The 17769-nt window shown below is 39.2% G+C and overlaps 1 protein-coding gene across 1 annotated transcript in view; it reads left to right on the forward strand.

Annotated features, from left to right (window-relative positions):
* The window catches only part of LOC147998279 (uncharacterized), a 35387-nt gene extending 18812 nt beyond the window's left edge, over window positions 1-16575 (forward strand). Inside the window, exons 4-5 of the mRNA XM_087600989.1 lie at window positions 12959-13125; window positions 13640-16575. Coding sequence (XP_087457115.1) covers window positions 14393-16450 — 2058 coding nt within the window. The 5' untranslated portion in view covers window positions 12959-13125; window positions 13640-14392 and the 3' untranslated portion in view covers window positions 16451-16575. The remainder of the gene's footprint in view (window positions 1-12958; window positions 13126-13639) is intronic.
* Window positions 16576-17769: the final 1194 nt, after the last annotated feature.

Here is a 17769-nt window from a genome sequence, read left to right on the forward strand (position 1 = left end):
AGAGTGGTTCTGGTCATTGAAGAACACAATCTATAGTAGCCCTCTCTCACTATCCTGAAAGCATTTGCATCTCTGTACTACATGGAGCAGAGCTGGCCATACTAAAGTATGGCCACATCTAACAATGGGCTAAGAAAGGAGCATCACTAGAGCCCAGAAGTTAAACACTTTTAGTATGGCCAGCACTGTGGATATTCCTTTCAGAACAAACCAATAAATAAATAAATAAATAAATAAATAAATAAATAAATAAATGTCATAATATACAGAATAATGATCAAAAAACAGCATGGGGAGGTCCTTTTGTCAGATGAGGTGATTGTGGGGTGAAGAAAATTTTCACTCCCTTGGGACCTTGCATATGGTACCCTCCTAGGACAATTAGTAATAGAAGTAGTCATTTATTTTATTCAGAAAGTTATTTTAGAAAGCAAGCAAGTGAACCACTTGATGGCAGTAAAATATAATTTTGAAGTTTGAGTAGGTTCTCCATATTGTTTTGTTTTGTTTTGCTAGAAAAATGTGACATTCACTATGACAAGAAACAAAGAAACAGCTCACAGTGGTATGACAATGTCTCGGATCCTGATATCTAACTATGTGAATGTTTTTGCTTTTAATTTTTTTCTGAATGTGGACTATGTTTCACTGCCAGTAATTATGAAAAAAACAAATATGGAGTAAACTATGCTCTGTTTTCTGTCAAGGAATTTGCATAGCCCTGTGCTATGACTGGAATCAATCTAATCTGACTTTGATTAAACATACTTTTTACCTCTTCCCTCCTAGGTCTTTAAAAACATCCTCTTTATTCCTTTTTCTTTGTGTCCAAGCAGACTAAAATTCCTTGTTATTTCGACTCTCTTAAAAAAAAAAGCATGTCCTCCATGGAGGAATTGAGCTGAACCGATGATTTCTCCATGAAGTTTTCTCCACAAAGATGAGCTCTCACAGTATTAGAAAATGCTGTGCATGGGATTGCAGACTGGTACAACCATTCTGGAAATCAGTCTGGAGGTTCCTCAGAAAATTGAACATTGAACTGCCTGAGGATCCAGCTATACCTCTCTTGGGCATATACCCAAAAGATGCCCCAACATATAAAAAAGACACATGCTCCACTATGTTCATAGCAGCCTTATTTATAATAGCCAGAAGCTGGAAAGAACCCAGATGCCCTTCAACAGAGGAATGGATACAGAAAATGTGGTACATCTACACAATGGAATATTACTCAGCTATCAAAAACAACGACTTTATGAAATTCGTAGGCAAATGGTTGGAACTGGAAAATATCATTCTGAGTGAGCTAACCCAATCACAGAAAGACATACATGGTATGCACTCATTGATAAGTGCCTATTAGCCCAAATGCTTGAATTACCCTAGATGCCTAGAACAAATGAAACTCAAGACGGATGATCAAAATGTGAATGTTTCCTGCCTTCTTTAAAAGGGGAACAAGAATACCCTTGGCAGGGAAGAGAGAGGCAAAGATTAAAACAGACACAGAAGGAACACCCATTCAGAGCCTGCCCCACATGTGGCCCATACATATACAGCCACCCAATTAGACAAGATGGATGAAGCAAAGAAGTGCAGACCGACAGGAGCCGGATGTAGATCGCTCCTGAGAGACACAGCCAGAATACAGCAAATACAGAGGCAAATGCCAGCAGCAAACCACTGAACTGAGAATAGAACCCCCGTTGAAGGAATCAGAGAAAGAACTGGAAGAGCTTGAAGGGGCTCGAGACCCCATATGTACAACAATGCCAAGCAACCAGAGCTTCCAGGGACTAAGCCACTACCTAAAGACTATACATAGACTGACCCTGGACTCTGACCTCATAGGTAGCAATGAATAGCCTAGTAAGAGCACCAGTGGAAGGGGAAGCCCTGGGTCCTGCTAAGACTGAACCCCCAGTGAACTAGACTCTTGGGGGGAGGGCGGCAATGGGGGGAGGGTTGGGAGGGGAATACCCATAAGGAACGGGAGGGGGGAGGGGGGTGTTTGCCCGGAAACCGGGAAAGGGAATAACACTCGAAATGTATATAAGAAATACTCAAGTTAATAAAAAAAAAGAAAAAGAAAGAAAGTGCTGTGCAAACTAATAAGGGAGAAAGGCGATCAATTATCCTCAGCTTTAAAGCCTACAAATAACCACAATGGCAAGCCTAGGAAGTCATCAGCAATAGTGAAATATTTTGGGAATAACCAACAGCCATTTAATTGGACTTGAGGACTTCTCATCAAAAGAGAATTCATGCCTAATACTCTTAGCTTAGCCAACTACCAGTGGCTTAAAAGGACCTACAAGAGAACTAGTTACTGCCCCTTTCTTAAACCAATATAATACCTGACTATATTCTAAATACTGATCCTTATACTTACAGATAAATGAAGCTCTCACCCCTCAGCAAAGAAGCTGTTTCTTCCAACACATGCAGACTATGACAAAGACCCATAACTGGTCAAAATGCAAAAAAGGACTGTGGCATGTCCCATTTCAACTGAAACATAGACATCATAACCCTTATGCTTAAAGCTTAAGGAAAATCATGCTAAAGGAGACAAAAAGAGTGTAAAAGCCAGATGCCCTCTGCTAGATAATGGCCCCTAGACATAACAGGAAATCTACAAATATAAAACAAGACCAGCTGGCATGCCAACATATTTGGAGAAATTTTTATGATGCCCATCTCTAGATGAAGAACTACAGATGATCAATCAATTGCCACTGAGTCAGAAAATCAGAATTCTCTAGGGACAAGTTCACTGACAGGTTCTCTAATCCCTAATAACTGCTCAACCTTACACACATGTACAAATGAGAAATACTAAATGGAGTCTTTGGAGAATATAATTAAAGAAGTGGTCATAAATGTATAAAGGGGATAAATATGAAGTGTGGAGAATGAGTAAAATGATGTGACGTAGTACTCATTTATAAGAGTCTCATGTTTTAATTTGAGAAGTTTATTAATCAATTCACTCATTCCCAAGGCAAATATTTGGGTGACCATTATATGCAGGGAACTATCACAGCCCACTAGATTACAAGGACAAATACAACACAAAATTGTCAACTCCCTTGTCTGGCCTCTGTGGAAACCAGGCAAGCAGAGATGCCCAGAGAAAATACCCATAAGCATAAAGTAAAATAAAAAATAAGTTTAAAAACCTAAAATATCCACATAAAAGCAATGCAAAGCATATTTATCGTTCTGGGTTCCATCACTAAGGATTTTTTCCTAGTTCTATCCATCTGCTTGCAAATTTCATGATGATTTTTTTTAATATCCAAGTAAATCCACATTTTGTAAATGTACCATATTTTCTTTATCCAATCTCCTGTTGAGAGACAACTAGGTTGTTTGAAGCTTCTAGCTATCATGAATAAATCTGCAATGACCATGGCTGAGCAAATGTACTGCCTACAAAATACATTAGGGCAATAGTGGTACAACGCTGGGTAAACAACCAATGTCTCATTTGACTTAAGGCCCAGTCCATAAGCGATGCTACTTGGTAAATAAGAGTCAGAGCTAAGGTAGCTCAGAATCCTAGGGTTAAACAAAATACTACTAGTCTAAACAAAAAGTAAAAAGAGGACTCCTAAAGATCTATGCTTTACTCATAAATTAGCACCAGAGAAGATTCCTTCTGTAGGATATGGGAATAAATACAGAGACCCACAGCCAGACATTATGAAGAGAGACTTTAATCCCCAACAATGGAGTAAGGTTAATTTGTAGAAGGAAGCAATGAGGTTTAAAAAAGTGAAAGGACATCTAATTGGAGGGCAGTTCAGACTTTGATGAGTCAACTGGAAGTCAGTCACAAAACCTAAATCAAGTTAAATAGAACAAAATAAGTTTTTCTTCACCTTTATTAAATTGGGTATTTCTTATATACATTGCAAATGGTATTCCCTTTCCTGGTTTTCAGACCAACATCCCCCTCACCCCTCACCCTCACCCTCCCCTTCTATGTGGGTTTTCCCCTCCCAATCTTCCCCCCATTTCCGCCCTCCCCACAACAATCCCGTTCACTAGGGGTTCAGTCTTGTCAGGACCAAGAGCTTCCCCTTCCACTGGTGCTCTTACTAGGCTATTCATTGCTACCTATGAGTTTGGAGCCCAGGGTCAGTCCATGTAGAGTCTTTGGGTAGTGACTTAGTCCCTGGAAGCTCTGGTTGGTTGCCATTGTTGTTCATATGGGGTCTCGAGCCCCTTCAAGCTCTTCCAGTTCTTTCTCTGATTCCTTCAACGGGGGTCCCGTTCTCAGTTCAGTGGTTTGCTGCTGGCATTCACCTCTGTATTTGCTGTATTCTGGCTGTCTCTCTGAAGAGCGATCTACATCCGGCTCCTGACGGCCTGCACTTCTTTGCTTCATCCATCTTGTCTAATTGGGTGGCTGTATGTGTATGGGCCACATGTGGGGCAGGCTCTGAATGGGTGTTCCTTCTGCCTCTGTTCTACACTTTGCCTCCCTATTCCCTGCTAAGGGTATTCTTGTTCCCCTTTTAAAGCATTCGCATTTCAGTCATCCTTGTGGAGTTTCATGTGTTCTGTGCATGTAGGGTAATTCAAGCATTTGGGCTAATAGCCACTTATCAATGAGTGCATACCATGTGTGTTTTTCTCTGATTGGTTACCTCACTCAGGATATTTTCCAGTTTCATCCATTTGCCTACGAATTTCATAAAGTCGTTGTTTTTGAGAGCTGAGTAGTATGCCATTCTGTAGATGTACCACATTTTCTGTATCCATTCCTCTGTTGAAGGGCATCTGGGTTCTTTCCTGCTTCTGGCTATTATAAATAAGGCTGCGATGAACATAGTGGAGCATGTGTCTTTTTTATATGTTGGGGCATCTTTGGGGTATATGCCCAAGAGAGGTATAGCTGGGTCCTCAGGTAGTTCAATGTCCAATTTTCTGAGGAACCTCCAGACTGATTTCCAGAATGGTTGTACCAGCCTGCAATCCCACCAACAATGGAGCAGTGTTCTTCTTTCTCCACATCCTCTCCAGCATTTCTTTCTTTTTTTTTTTTATTAACTTGAGTATTTCTTATATACATTTCGAGTGTTATTCCCTTTCCCGGTTTTCCGGGCAAACATCCCACTAGTCCCTCCCCCTCCCCTACTTTATGGGTGTTCCCCTCCCCATCCTCCCCCCATTGCCGCCCTCCCCCCCAACAATCTAGTTCACTGGGGGTTCAGTCTTAGCAGGACCCAGGGCTTCCCCTTCCACTGGTGCTCTTACTAGGATATTCATTGCTACCTATGAGGTCAGAGTCCAGGGTCAGTCCATGTATAGTCTTTAGGTAGTGGCTTAGTCCCTGGAAGCTCTGGTTGCTTGGCATTGTTGTACATATGGGGTCTCGAGCCCCTTCAAGCTCTTCCAGTTCTTTCTCTGATTCCTTCAACGGGGGTCCTATTCTCAGTTCAGTGGTTTGCTGCTGGCATTCGCCTCTGTATTTGCTGTATTCTGGCTGTGTCTCTCAGGAGCGATCTACATCCGGCTCCTTTCGGCATGCACTTCTTTGCTTCATCCATCTTGTCTAATTGGATGGCTGTATATGTATGGGCCACATGTGGGGCATGCTCTGAATGGGTGTCCCTTCTGTGTCTGTTTTAATCTTTGCCTCTCTATTCCCTGCCAAGGGTATTCTTGTTCCCCTTTTAAAGAAGGAGTGAAGCATTCACATTTTGATCATCTGTCTTGAGTTTCATTTGTTCTAGGCATCTAGGGTAATTCAAGCATTTGGGCTAATAGCCACTTATCAATGAGTGCATACCATGTGTGTTTTTCTGTGATTGGGTTACCTTACTCAGGATGATATTTTCCAGTTCCAACCATTTGCCTACGAATTTCATAAAGTCATTGTTTTTGACAGCTGAGTAATATTCCATTGTGTAGATGTACCACATTTTCTGTATCCATTCCTCTGTTGAAGGGCATCTGGGTTCTTTCCAGCTTCTGGCTGTTATAAATAAGGCTGCGATGAACATAGTCGAGCACGTGTCTTTTTTATATGTTGGGGCATCTTTTGGGTATATTCCCAAGAGAGGTATAGCTGGATCCTCAGGCAGTTCAATGTCCAATTTTCTGAGGAACTTCCAGACTGATTTCCAGAATGGTTGTACCAGTCTGCAATCCCACCAACAGTGGAGAAGTGTTCCTCTTTCTCCGCATCCTCACCAGCATCTGCTGTCACCTGAGTTTTTGATCTTAACCATTCTCACTGGTGTGAGGTGAAATCTCAGGGTTGTTTTGATTTGCATTTCCCTTATGACTAAAGATATTGAACATTTCTTTAGGTGTTTCTCAGCCATTCGGCATTCCTCAGCTGTGAATTCTTTGTTTAGCTCTGAACCCCATTTTTTAATAGGGTTATTTGTCTCCCTGCGGTCTAACTTCTTGAGTTCTTTGTATACTTTGGATATAAGGCCTCTATCTGTTGTAGGATTGGTAAAGATCTTTTCCCAATCTGTTGGTTGCCGTTTTGTCCTAACCACAGTGCCCTTTGCCTTACAGAAGCTTTGCAGTTTTATGAGATCCCATTTGTCAATTCTTGATCCTAGAGCATAAGCCATTGGTGTTTTGTTCAGGAAATTTTTTCCAGTGCCCATGTGTTCCAGATGCTTCCCTAGTTTTTCTTCTATTAGTTTGAGTGTGTCTGGTTTGATGTGGAGGTCCTTGATCCACTTGGACTTAAGCTTTGTACAGGGTGATAAGCATGGATCGATCTGCATTCTTCTACATGTTGACCTCCAGTTGAACCAGCACCATTTGCTGAAAATGCTATCTTTTTTCCATTGGATGGTTTTGGCTCCTTTGTCAAAAATCAAGTGACCATAGGTGTGTGGGTTCATTTCTGGGTCTTCAATTCTGTTCCATTGGTCTATCTGTCTGTCTCTGTACCAATACCATGCAGTTTTTATCACTATTGCTCTGTAATACTGCTTGAGTTCAGAGATAGTGATTCCCCCCTGAAGTCCTTTTATTGTTGAGGATAGTTTTAGCTATCCTGGGTTTTTTGTTATTCCAGATGAATTTGCAAATTGTTCTCTCTAGCTCTGGGAAGAATTTGATGGGGATTGCATTGTTCTGTCTAACTCTTTGAAGAATTGGATTGGTATTTTGATGGGGATTGCATTGAATCTGTAGATCGCTTTTGGTAAAATGGCCATTTTTACTATATTAATCCTGCCATTCCATGAGCACTCGCCAGCATTTCTTTAGGTGCTTCTCAGCCATTCGGCGTTCCTCAGCTGTGAATTCACAAAAGGGAACCTAGTATGTTTGCTCTCCAAAAGACCCAACAAGCAGTTGAAAGAGTCAGATGAGGATATGTGCACCCTCCCAATGGCCTGCTGACTCCTCTCATTGAATTGGTGCAAGGCTGGAGGAAGTTGAGGAGGAGGGTAACCCTGTAGGAGGACAAGCAGTCTCAATTAAGCTGGAACCCTGTGATCTCTCAGACACTGGATCACTAACCAGGCAGCACACATTAGCTGATGTGAGATCCCCAATACATATACAGCAGAGGACTGCAGGATCTGGCCTCAGTCAGAGAAGATGCATCTAACCCTCAAGAGACTGGAGGCCCCAGGATATTTAGAAGTCTGGTGGAGTGGGTGGGGTGGAAACATCCTCATGAAGACAGGGGACATGGGAATTAGGTGTGGGTTGTGGAACAGTTGGATGGTGGGCCAAGAGGGGAATAAAATCTGTAGTAATAGTAATAGTAATAGTAATAGTAATAGTAATAGTAATAGTAATAGTAATAGTAATAGTAATAGTGTTAGGTCCTTTGCCCTCCTCTGGAGCTTGAGCCCACTTTGGGCCTGTAGCTGGACCATCTTTTCCTCAGGCTCTTCTCCATTTCCATCCCTGCAGTTCATTCACACAGGAACAATCATGGGTCAAAGCTTTGACTGTGGGATAGCAACCCCATCACTCACTCGATGCCCCATCTTTCTACTGGAGGTGGGCTCTAAAAGTTCCCTCTCCCCGCTGTAGAGCATTTCATCTAGTGCCCCTCCCCCCCCCAGTCCTAAGAGTCTCTTACCTCCCTCGTGTCTGGTAAATTCTCGAGGGTCCTCCCAACACCCTACCTGCCAAGGTCGCCTGTTCCATTCTTTCTGTTCTCTCTTAGGGCTTCAGTCCTTTCCCCCAACCCGATACCAGATCATGTTCCCCTCTTACCCAATCACCCTTGTCCCCTTTCCCTACAAGGTTCCTCCCTCCCACTCCCTTGTGGTTGGTTTTTTCTTCCTCCCAAGTGGGACTGAGGCATCCTCACTTGGGCCCGTTAGCTTGTTAAGGTTTCTGAGATCTGTGGACTGTATCCTGGGTATTCTGTACTTTTTTAAAAAGCTAATATCCACTTATTAGTGAGTACATACCATGCACGTCCTTTTGGGTATGACTTACCTCACTCAGAATAATATTGTCTATTTTGAATCCATTGGCCTATAAAACTCAGGATGTCCTCGTTCTTAATAGCTGAGTAGTACTCCATTCTGTAAATGAAACACATTTTTCTGTATCCATTCTTCTGTCCTGGGTCATCTGTGTTGGTTCCAGCTTCTACCTATCACAAATAAGGCTGCTATGATGATACTGGAACTCGTGCCCCTGTGGCATGATGGAGCACCTTTTGGGTATATGCCCAGAAGTGGTATAGCTGGGACTTCAGGTAGATCTATTTCCAATTTTCTAAGGAACCTCCAAATTGATTTCCAGAGTGGTTGTACCAGCTTGAAATACCACCAGCAACGGAGGAGTGTTCCTCTTTCTTCACATCCTCATCAACATGTACTGTCACCTGAGATTTTGATCTTAGCCATTTTGATTAGTATAAGGTGGAATCTCAGGGTTGTGTTGATTTGCATTTCTCTGTTCACTAAAACTTTGAACATTTCTTTAAGTGCTTTTCAGCTATTCCAGATTCCTCTGTTTGAATTCTTGGTTTAGTTCTATACCCCATTTTTTTTATTGGTTTGTTTGGTGTTTTGGTGGTTAGCTTCTTGAGTTCTTTATATATTTTGGATATTAGCCCTCTATCTGATGTGGATAGTGAAGATTTTTTTCCCAATCTGTAGGTTGCTGATTTGTCTTATTGACTCTATCCTTTGCCTTACAGAAGTTTCCAATTTCATGAGATCCCATTTATCAATTCTTGATCTTAGAGCATGAGCCATTGGAGTTCTATTTAGAAAATTTCCCCCATAAGGAAGGGGAGGGGGAGGGGGATGTTTGCCTGGAAACCGGGAAAGGGAATAACACTCGAAATGTATATAAGAAATACTCAAGTTAATAAAAAAAAATTTCCTCCTTGCCAATGATTTTAAGGCTCTTTCCCACTTTCTCTTCCATTAGATTGAGTGTATCTTGTTTCATGTTGAGGTGCTTGGTTCATTGGACTTGAGTTTTTTGCAAGGTGACAAAATATGGGTCTATTTTTATTTTTCTACATACAGACAGCCAGTTAGACTAACACCATTTATTGAAGATGCTTTCTTTTCTCCACTGTATATTTTTGGTTTCTTTGTCAAAGATCAAGTGTGTATAAGTGTGTGGTTTTATTTCTGGGTCTTCAATTCTATTCCATTGATCAACCTGTCTGTCTCTATACAAATACCATGCATTTTTGTCACTATTGGTCTGTAGTAGAGCTTGAGGCCAGGGATTGTGATTCCCCGAAGTATGAGAAATTGACAATTTTATTTTTTTCTAGATAATTTTGCAATATCTAATATATTTGTAATGATCTATTATAACGTTTCAAACTACATATTAACTTTACAATATTTTACAAATTTATTTAAAACTAATTATACCACTATAATTCAGCACTACTACATATACAAAACCCCAAGCACCACACTCCATCCATTGATTAGACATGAAACACCTGTCAGTGGTAAAGTCTTTCCTGTTTTTAGGAATCACAAGTCAGGTAACTCCAGGATTTTTGGCTTCAAAGGATATTTAAAGTCTACCCAATATGAGGCAGAGTTTCAGTTTTATTGAAGGTAGAAGGAAAGATGCTCAAGAAATAAAAGCACACCCAAGAGCATGGTGTGCCAACTTCTCAAAGAAGAGTGGCATCTTATTTTTTTTTTTATTTTGTACTAGTAATGTATAGATTATAATAATGTTTCATTATAACTCTTTCATACATGTGTAGAATGCATTTTGATGATATCCACCCCCATCACCATCTCTTCTTTTTTTCCTACTCTCACTGGTATCCTTCCTCTTCCCAACCTGTCTCTTTTCTAATTTCATGTCTTGTTTTGGTGACACACTTAGTTAAGCTTCCACGCATTTTCATGGAGATATATAAGTAAAGAAGCACAAACAATTTACCAGAGTCTATAGCACTAAAGAAAATGTCTGTCCTTCCATCTACAACTGTTAACTGTTGGTAGAAGTTCAGAGAGAGTAAGGATTCATAAGACTTCATAACCATTAAACTGACTTAACAGATTTTGAGCACAAGGGTTAAGAGAAAGAGAAATGCTTAGAGAAAGAATAAAACATAGCCCTATGTTGATATAGGCTTTTCAAGGGAGACTTTCATCCTAGCATGTTAGCATTAGGCATACATTCAGTTTTGGTGACAAGGTCTGACTGAAAATGTTGGTAAGGAAGATTTTCACCCTTCTGTTTTGATGCTTATCTAAAGATGTCTTGGTGGGATTATAAAGAGAGACAATAAAAACAGTTGTCACTAGTTTTGTGCAGCATATTGTTAGTGTGAATCCTATATAATTCACAGGCTTATAACTAGGGAAAGAAAAAAGACTTTAGAAAATATGATATATGTTAGAATTCTTGCTTCTTGGCTGTTGAAAGTCTTCAACAAAACTCCTGGAAGAGGAGTTCCTTTCTATTCCCATATCCCCATAATTTTACCTTTCTTTCTATTTCATTCCCCCCTCTGAGACTTTAAACCTTTAGTCTTGGGTGTTATAGATTCTAAAGATCCAATTTTTTTTCTAAAAGTTTCTAAAATTTGCATGCTGATAATGGACATGGACCATATATATCTAAGAATGAAAAGTAGCAACCTGTATTATCAAAAGAGAGAAAGAGAGGCTTTTTGGCCTAGAGCTGAGAGGATAATCATTTGCTAGGAATCAGGAAGAGAGATATCACTATAGATGTCAAATTACACAAGTGATAAAGAAGACAGTAGACTGACATTACAGGGATTAGCATAAAATAGCAACATCTATTTATCATGATGTGCCTGATAATCATGATGCTAGTAAATCATTATAACTTAAACAATCTAGCATAGATTTGAGTATGTAGATTTTGCAGTGATGAAGACATAGTATCTAGTTTTCAGAGTTGTTTCAAGTTACCAGTTCTTACAAGATTGCTGCCCTCATTATTTTAACTTTTGAATTTAAGAGTTTCTTATAGACTGTAGAAAGAACATGTATTTGCCTAATGATATTATAGCAAAATATTAACAAATAATTTTACAAAGGAATATACTGGTGTAATAAATCAAAAGAAAATAATATAAGGTTGTAATCAGAAAACAATGTCAAAAGGAAAATGACAAAACATACTAAAGCATAATGTAAGGTTACATCTACTAACATCATTATAAGTAAGCCATTTGCTGTTTAAGAGCTGTCTTTCCTTCTTGTTTGAAGAGAAATTTTAGGTCTTTTCATTGTTTTCAGGCACCTCACTACAGGCTTCATGGCACCTGTCAGTCTATATAACCTTAATTTTGTCCATTTTCAAAACTGCCATTTTCTTCAAAACCATAATGTTAAAATTTCAGGTTTTCATCAAGGCATCATTGGCCCACAGTGAAAGAGATGAACATAGACATTTTCACTGTATATTTCCAATGAATTACACACTAACTCTATCGCAATTAACAGAGTTAATTAATTTTCAAAATTAATTGCCCTTTGTCTTAAAATGTGGTAAATACCTGTTTCTTGGCATATCAACTTATCTCTAAGAAATATAAATTTTGGGCTGGAGAGATGGCTCAGTGGTTAAGAGCAACTGACTGCTCTTCCAGAGGTCATGAGTTCAATTCCCAGCAACCACATGGTGGCTCACAACCATCTGTAAAGAGATCTGATGCCCTCTTCTGGTGTATCTGAAAACAGCTACAGTGTACTTATATATAATAAATGAATAAATAAAAAATTAAAAAAAAGAAATATAAATTTCTCTATGTCCTCTTTCTCATAGTCCCTAGATCCAGGGATATTTAGCATGCTTGGTAATGAAGTAATAACAATGGTTGTTTTGTTGGTTATTTATTTTTTTAATGTTTAATTCATTTATATCCTGCTCACTGCCCTGACTCCTGTTCCCCCCATCCTCCCCCTCCTCTTCTCCTCTGAACATGTAAGGCCCCCTTGGGTATTCTACAATCCTGGCATATCAGGTCTCTGCAGGACTAGGCACATCCTTTCCTACTGAGACCAGACAAAGCAGCCCAGCTAGAAGAACATATCTCACAGACAGGCAACAGCTTTTGTGATAGCCCCCACTCTAGTTGTTCATGGCCCATATGATGGCCAAGGTACACATCTACTACATATGTGCAGAGAGGCCTATGTCCCTCCTTACACATATGTAGCAGATGTGTATGTTCTTTGGTTGGTGGTTCAGTCTCTAAGAGCCCCAAGGGTCTAGGTTTGTTGACTCTGTTGGTCTTACTGTGGAGTTCCTATTACATTTGGAGTCTGAAATCCTTCCACAACTCTTACCAAGGCATTTGAATGTTTTCCAGGTAGTTCACCACTGGTCATTGCTGAACCAATGAATGTAGTTAACGTTGGCATTCACCCCCAAATTATATCCATAAATTTTAAATGTTCTTTTCAATTCTTTTAAAATTTATTTATTTATTTATTTATTTATTTATTTATTTATTTATTTATTTATGGAGGCAGGGCTGGCTGTGTCAGGGTGTGTCTGGATATTTCATCATGATCATGGAGAATAAAGGACAACTTGCAAGAATCTATTCTGTTTCCACAAACTGGATTCCAGGAATTGGACTAAGGTTCTCAAACTTGGAAGCAATCATCTTTATCAGATAACCCATCTCACCAGGCAAGTACATTAAAAACAAACAAGCAGCAACAACAAAACCCTTTGGAGCATGAATAGATGGGCTGTAGATACAAGCATGCATGATGATAGAGAATAAAACTAGAGAGGATACAACATTGTCAGAGATACAAGTTAAACAGATATAGCCATGCTAGTAGGGACATACATAACAGTGGCCTTTAGTGAAAAGAGTTGGATACAATTAACTATATATTTGGGGTTAAAATGAGCAGTATGGATGATTGAGAAGAAGTGTCAAAGATAAAGCTAACTGCAGTACTTGACGAGGAAGTATAAAGCTAAAACCCATTGTTTTGGGCCAAAAAATGGTGAAGGAAATTATTTCATCAGGTTATCCCACAACTGCTGATGAATCTAACTGATGATGAATGCATGTCATTGCAAAATGTTTTCTAAAGCTTTGACCTATATTTAAGAGTTGTATCCTTTAAAGAAACAAAATTTTAGATTTTTATAGTGATTTTTGTGATTATTCTCTGTGGTTTAATTCCAGCTATGTTCACAAAGAAGAAATTTGAGTTCTTCGTAGGTTGCTTCAAGATTAAGCATGCTAAGAGCACTTTTCCTCCCCGCACTGAAGCTTTTCCTTAGTACTAACTGCATGAAAATTATTGGCTGCTACTGTTTCAGAAAAATAATCTTCAGTGAATGTAAAATAAAATGACTCTAAAATTTTTATTTAAAAGGCAAAGCTGACTGATAAGTTCCTGCACAAAAAACACAGCGGAGGAAACTGTCTTACTCAGACATATAGCAACACAAGTGAGAATATATGTCTCACTCATGTCAAATGGAAGACAAGTTTAGAGTCACAAAAGGAAACGGACAGTGTTTAAACTCATGCCAGTACATTTTGGAAACTATAGAACAGTTTATCCTCAAACATTTTTATACAAACACTAAGAAATCAGGGGATAAACTAAGCTTTTCCTCTCCATAGTATCTTTCTATCTTTTAAGTAGCCTCAACAGACAGTATGGCAGAGAGAAGTGTGTTGCTGAGACTGGGAGGCATTGTTCTCTCACTTGTGACGCAAACAGAAAACTCTAGTACGTTGCCAGGTTACTGATCAAAACATGAAGTCAGCAGGCAGCACTTGTCCTCACATGAGCTCAATATCCACCAGGGTCATACGTTACTGGTAAGGCTCTTGCCTCCAAATACTATTGTGGGTCTAAGAAATGGTGCTGATGGTTAAAAGATGGTAAGGTGAGAGTGCACCTCCAAACAACTTTAATGAACAGACATGTCACTAAATGAAGAGAAAGATGGTGAAGATCCAAGCAATCTGCCGGTGACTCAAAACGTTCAGGATGAGTTAGTTCGTGTAATCCATATGTCCTTAAATAATATAGCTACACAAGTAGATAATCTAAATAAGCATGCTGAAGGCATACTTGGGGCATTATCCAAAGAGGTTGATAAGGTCTCTTGTAGATATGATACTTTACAGGAACGTGTAATCAAGTTAAACAATAACATCACTGTGAAGGACACAGAAAAAGAATTTCCTTTACAAGCTAAGAAGTCAAAATCTTCTCAAAGTGCATCTATTCAAACAGATCTAGAGTACCCTTTCATTCCATTACCTGCTAAAATATGCGAAACTCATGATGCTAGTGTGCAGACATCATCTCTGTATATGTCTACTCCTTATTCTCAAGATAATCCACAAGTTGCACCAGTTCCTAGTTTCCAAGAAGATACAGAAAATGTACAGTTTCCTCACTACCAAGATGATAGTGATGATTTAGCAATTCCACGTTGCCAAAATAGTGAACAAGATGTAGTGAGTCCTTGCTCTGCAGACAGTAATCAGGATTTAGCAGCTACTCCTGATATTTCACACTACTATAAAGCTTGTGAAGAAACGTTTGTGGCTGGAGTTAATGAACAAGTGCAGGAAATATTCGGGAAAAAGAACCAGAATATAGATCATCCGTTTGAAACAAAAGATGTCCATCAAATTACTCCGATGGAAAATGACATTACTGTGGACCACATCCCATCCAGTTGCCCAGATCTATCTCATTCACGTGTGAACCCATTAACAACAGAATGTTCTGCATTTTCCTCCTATCAAATTAATGAAATAAGTAAGGCCCTAACACAAGCTGTAGGAAAAGTGTTAGCCAGCCCTCCATGTCCTCAGAGGAAAGAAATCAAATATTTGAAAAATCCAAAGTCATATATCAGATATGGAGTTGGAAAGAAAGAAATTAACCTACAGCCTCAAGTCCAAATTCGTGCTAAGCCAGAGATGTCTGTGAGTCAAACAGCATCACTTCTACCATCTCCATCACCACATGATTGGTTAACTGTGTTAAAAGAGTCAAATACAGAATGCTCTGCGTCAGATATGCATTCCCAAACACAGATTCCATCACCCCTTTTGAGAACTTCAGCAGCCACACATCTTTGCAACTTCTTCCAGACTAGCCCTGAGGTGGATGTTAAAACTACTGAAGAAGACAATGATGACTTTCCATTTCCACCACCACCTCCTGAATGTTTGGAAATAATAGAGGATGATACACCGGAAGAAGATAACACAAGCGTGTTAGAAAGAATGTTGCCTTCTTCTCCAATACTCCTACGAAGACCTGAAACAAATGGTAAAGCTTCAGATCTACTTGTCCATGCTTCCTTTGTACAGTCACCACCATCTTTAGATTATCTATCTTCAAGACCTTTATTTCCGCAATCACCAAGGCTTTCAGCTTCAAATTCACCAAGATCTTCAGTTCTATCAACACCAAGATTTTCACACCAACCACCAACAAAATACATTTTTCCAACCTATTCAAAGGCAACAAATGCAGCATTGCCAAGGCATTCAGCTCTAGAAACTTACCAAAGCCCATTTCCATTACCTGAATCTTTTTTACAAGCATCAGCAAGATGTCAATCTACTTACTCACCAAAACATTCAGTTTCTCCAAGACGTTTTGATTCACAGTCATCAAGGTTTGCAATTCCTTCACCAGGAAACATTTACATTGATCAATCAACAGAAAAACTGACTCCACCATCACCACATTCTTCAGGCTTGAAATCCGCAAAATCTTTTACCCTGCAGTCATTATTTTCTTTTCCGAAATCAGCATCACCTAGCATTCCAAACCCACAGGCTCTATCTGTATTCCAGTATTCAGCAGACCCAGTGACCCCTGATCCAAAACGACCATCAGTTTTCAACAAAGAAAGAGGTAACTTCTTGGACTCACTAAGAAAAGGGGTTTTGTTACGAAAATCTGAAGACCATTGCATACTGAAAGCTCAAATAGAGATTTCAAAAAAATGAAGACAATTCTATCCTTCATGAATACTTCATGAATTCATAGGATGCAATTCTAGTAAATCAAACAGTATGGCCAATTATATGCTAAAAAAAAAAACCAAAATAAATCCAAAGTCGATGAAAAGTAACACTTATTTTGTATTCTTTGCTTGCTGATTTATTGTTAATTTTAGTTCTTGTTTTACAATAAACCGCTATTTTACTATCTTAAAAAACTATTACCACATATTCCAAAATAAATGTTACTGTTCTTAAATAACAGTACTTAATTGAACCCAAACTAAATACCTAGAACAAATAATGCCTAAATTGTACTTCAATGACAATACTTCAATTATAAGAGCAGATTGAGGGGAAATATTTAAATTGTTATTATGGAATATGGTGTTAATTGTTATAATTTGTTGGGTTTTTTAAATACAGAGTAAAATTTTAACTTTAATTTTTGTTTATTTTTTCTTTATTTTTTTGAAATTGTTATACTGCATGCAATGTATCTCTATTCATCTTAACCTATTACTCCTACCACTTCACTCTCCCTCCAACACCCACCCTTCATCACATCTCCCACCCAACTTCATCTCCTCCTTTTATAATTTTTTTCAATAATAACTTTTATCAATTTATTTTTATTCCCTTTACACCCCAATCACTACCATACTTCCATCCTCCCCTCCCAGTCTTTACAAATCCTTCCCCCCATTATCCCTCCTTTTATCTGCAGAGAAGTCCCCCTTTGGATAACACCCCACCCTGGGACATCTAGTCACAGGAGGACTAAGCATATCCTCTCCCACTGTTCCCAACCAGGCAATCCAGGTAGGAAGAAGGGATCCAATGACAGGAAAGAGAGACTGAGACAGCACCTGCTGCACTTGTTTCTAATTTGTTCTATTCTTTATTTCCTTTTGAAACCCACCGAGTCCAGTTACAGCTGCTCATAGACACATGAATGTGGGATCATCCACTGGGATGTGGGGAACCTAGTAGCAGCCACACTTATAAAGAAAATTGACTCCATAGTCAACTAGTCAATAGTCAATAGTCAATAGTCCTTGAGCTACGAGTGAGTCTTCAGGAACTTTTTCATATTCCATACTGGCAATTTTATATTGCTTGATCTTGGACAGGAGGTCTTCTGTCCGTGATAACTATTGTTATGAATTCATCTACGCAGAAGTTATGTCATATCCAGCACAGCGTTTCACAAAACTACTCCTTATATTACATTCTCTGCTTCCTTTTCCATCATGTTCCCTGAACCTTGAGGGAGGATCATGATATAGAGGTCCCAACTACAGCTACACTCTCACAGTTCTTTG

This window comes from Rattus norvegicus, chromosome X, assembly GCF_021556685.1.
Source record: "Rattus norvegicus strain SHRSP/BbbUtx chromosome X, alternate assembly SHRSP_T2T, whole genome shotgun sequence".
Classification (NCBI taxonomy): Eukaryota; Metazoa; Chordata; class Mammalia; order Rodentia; family Muridae; genus Rattus; species Rattus norvegicus.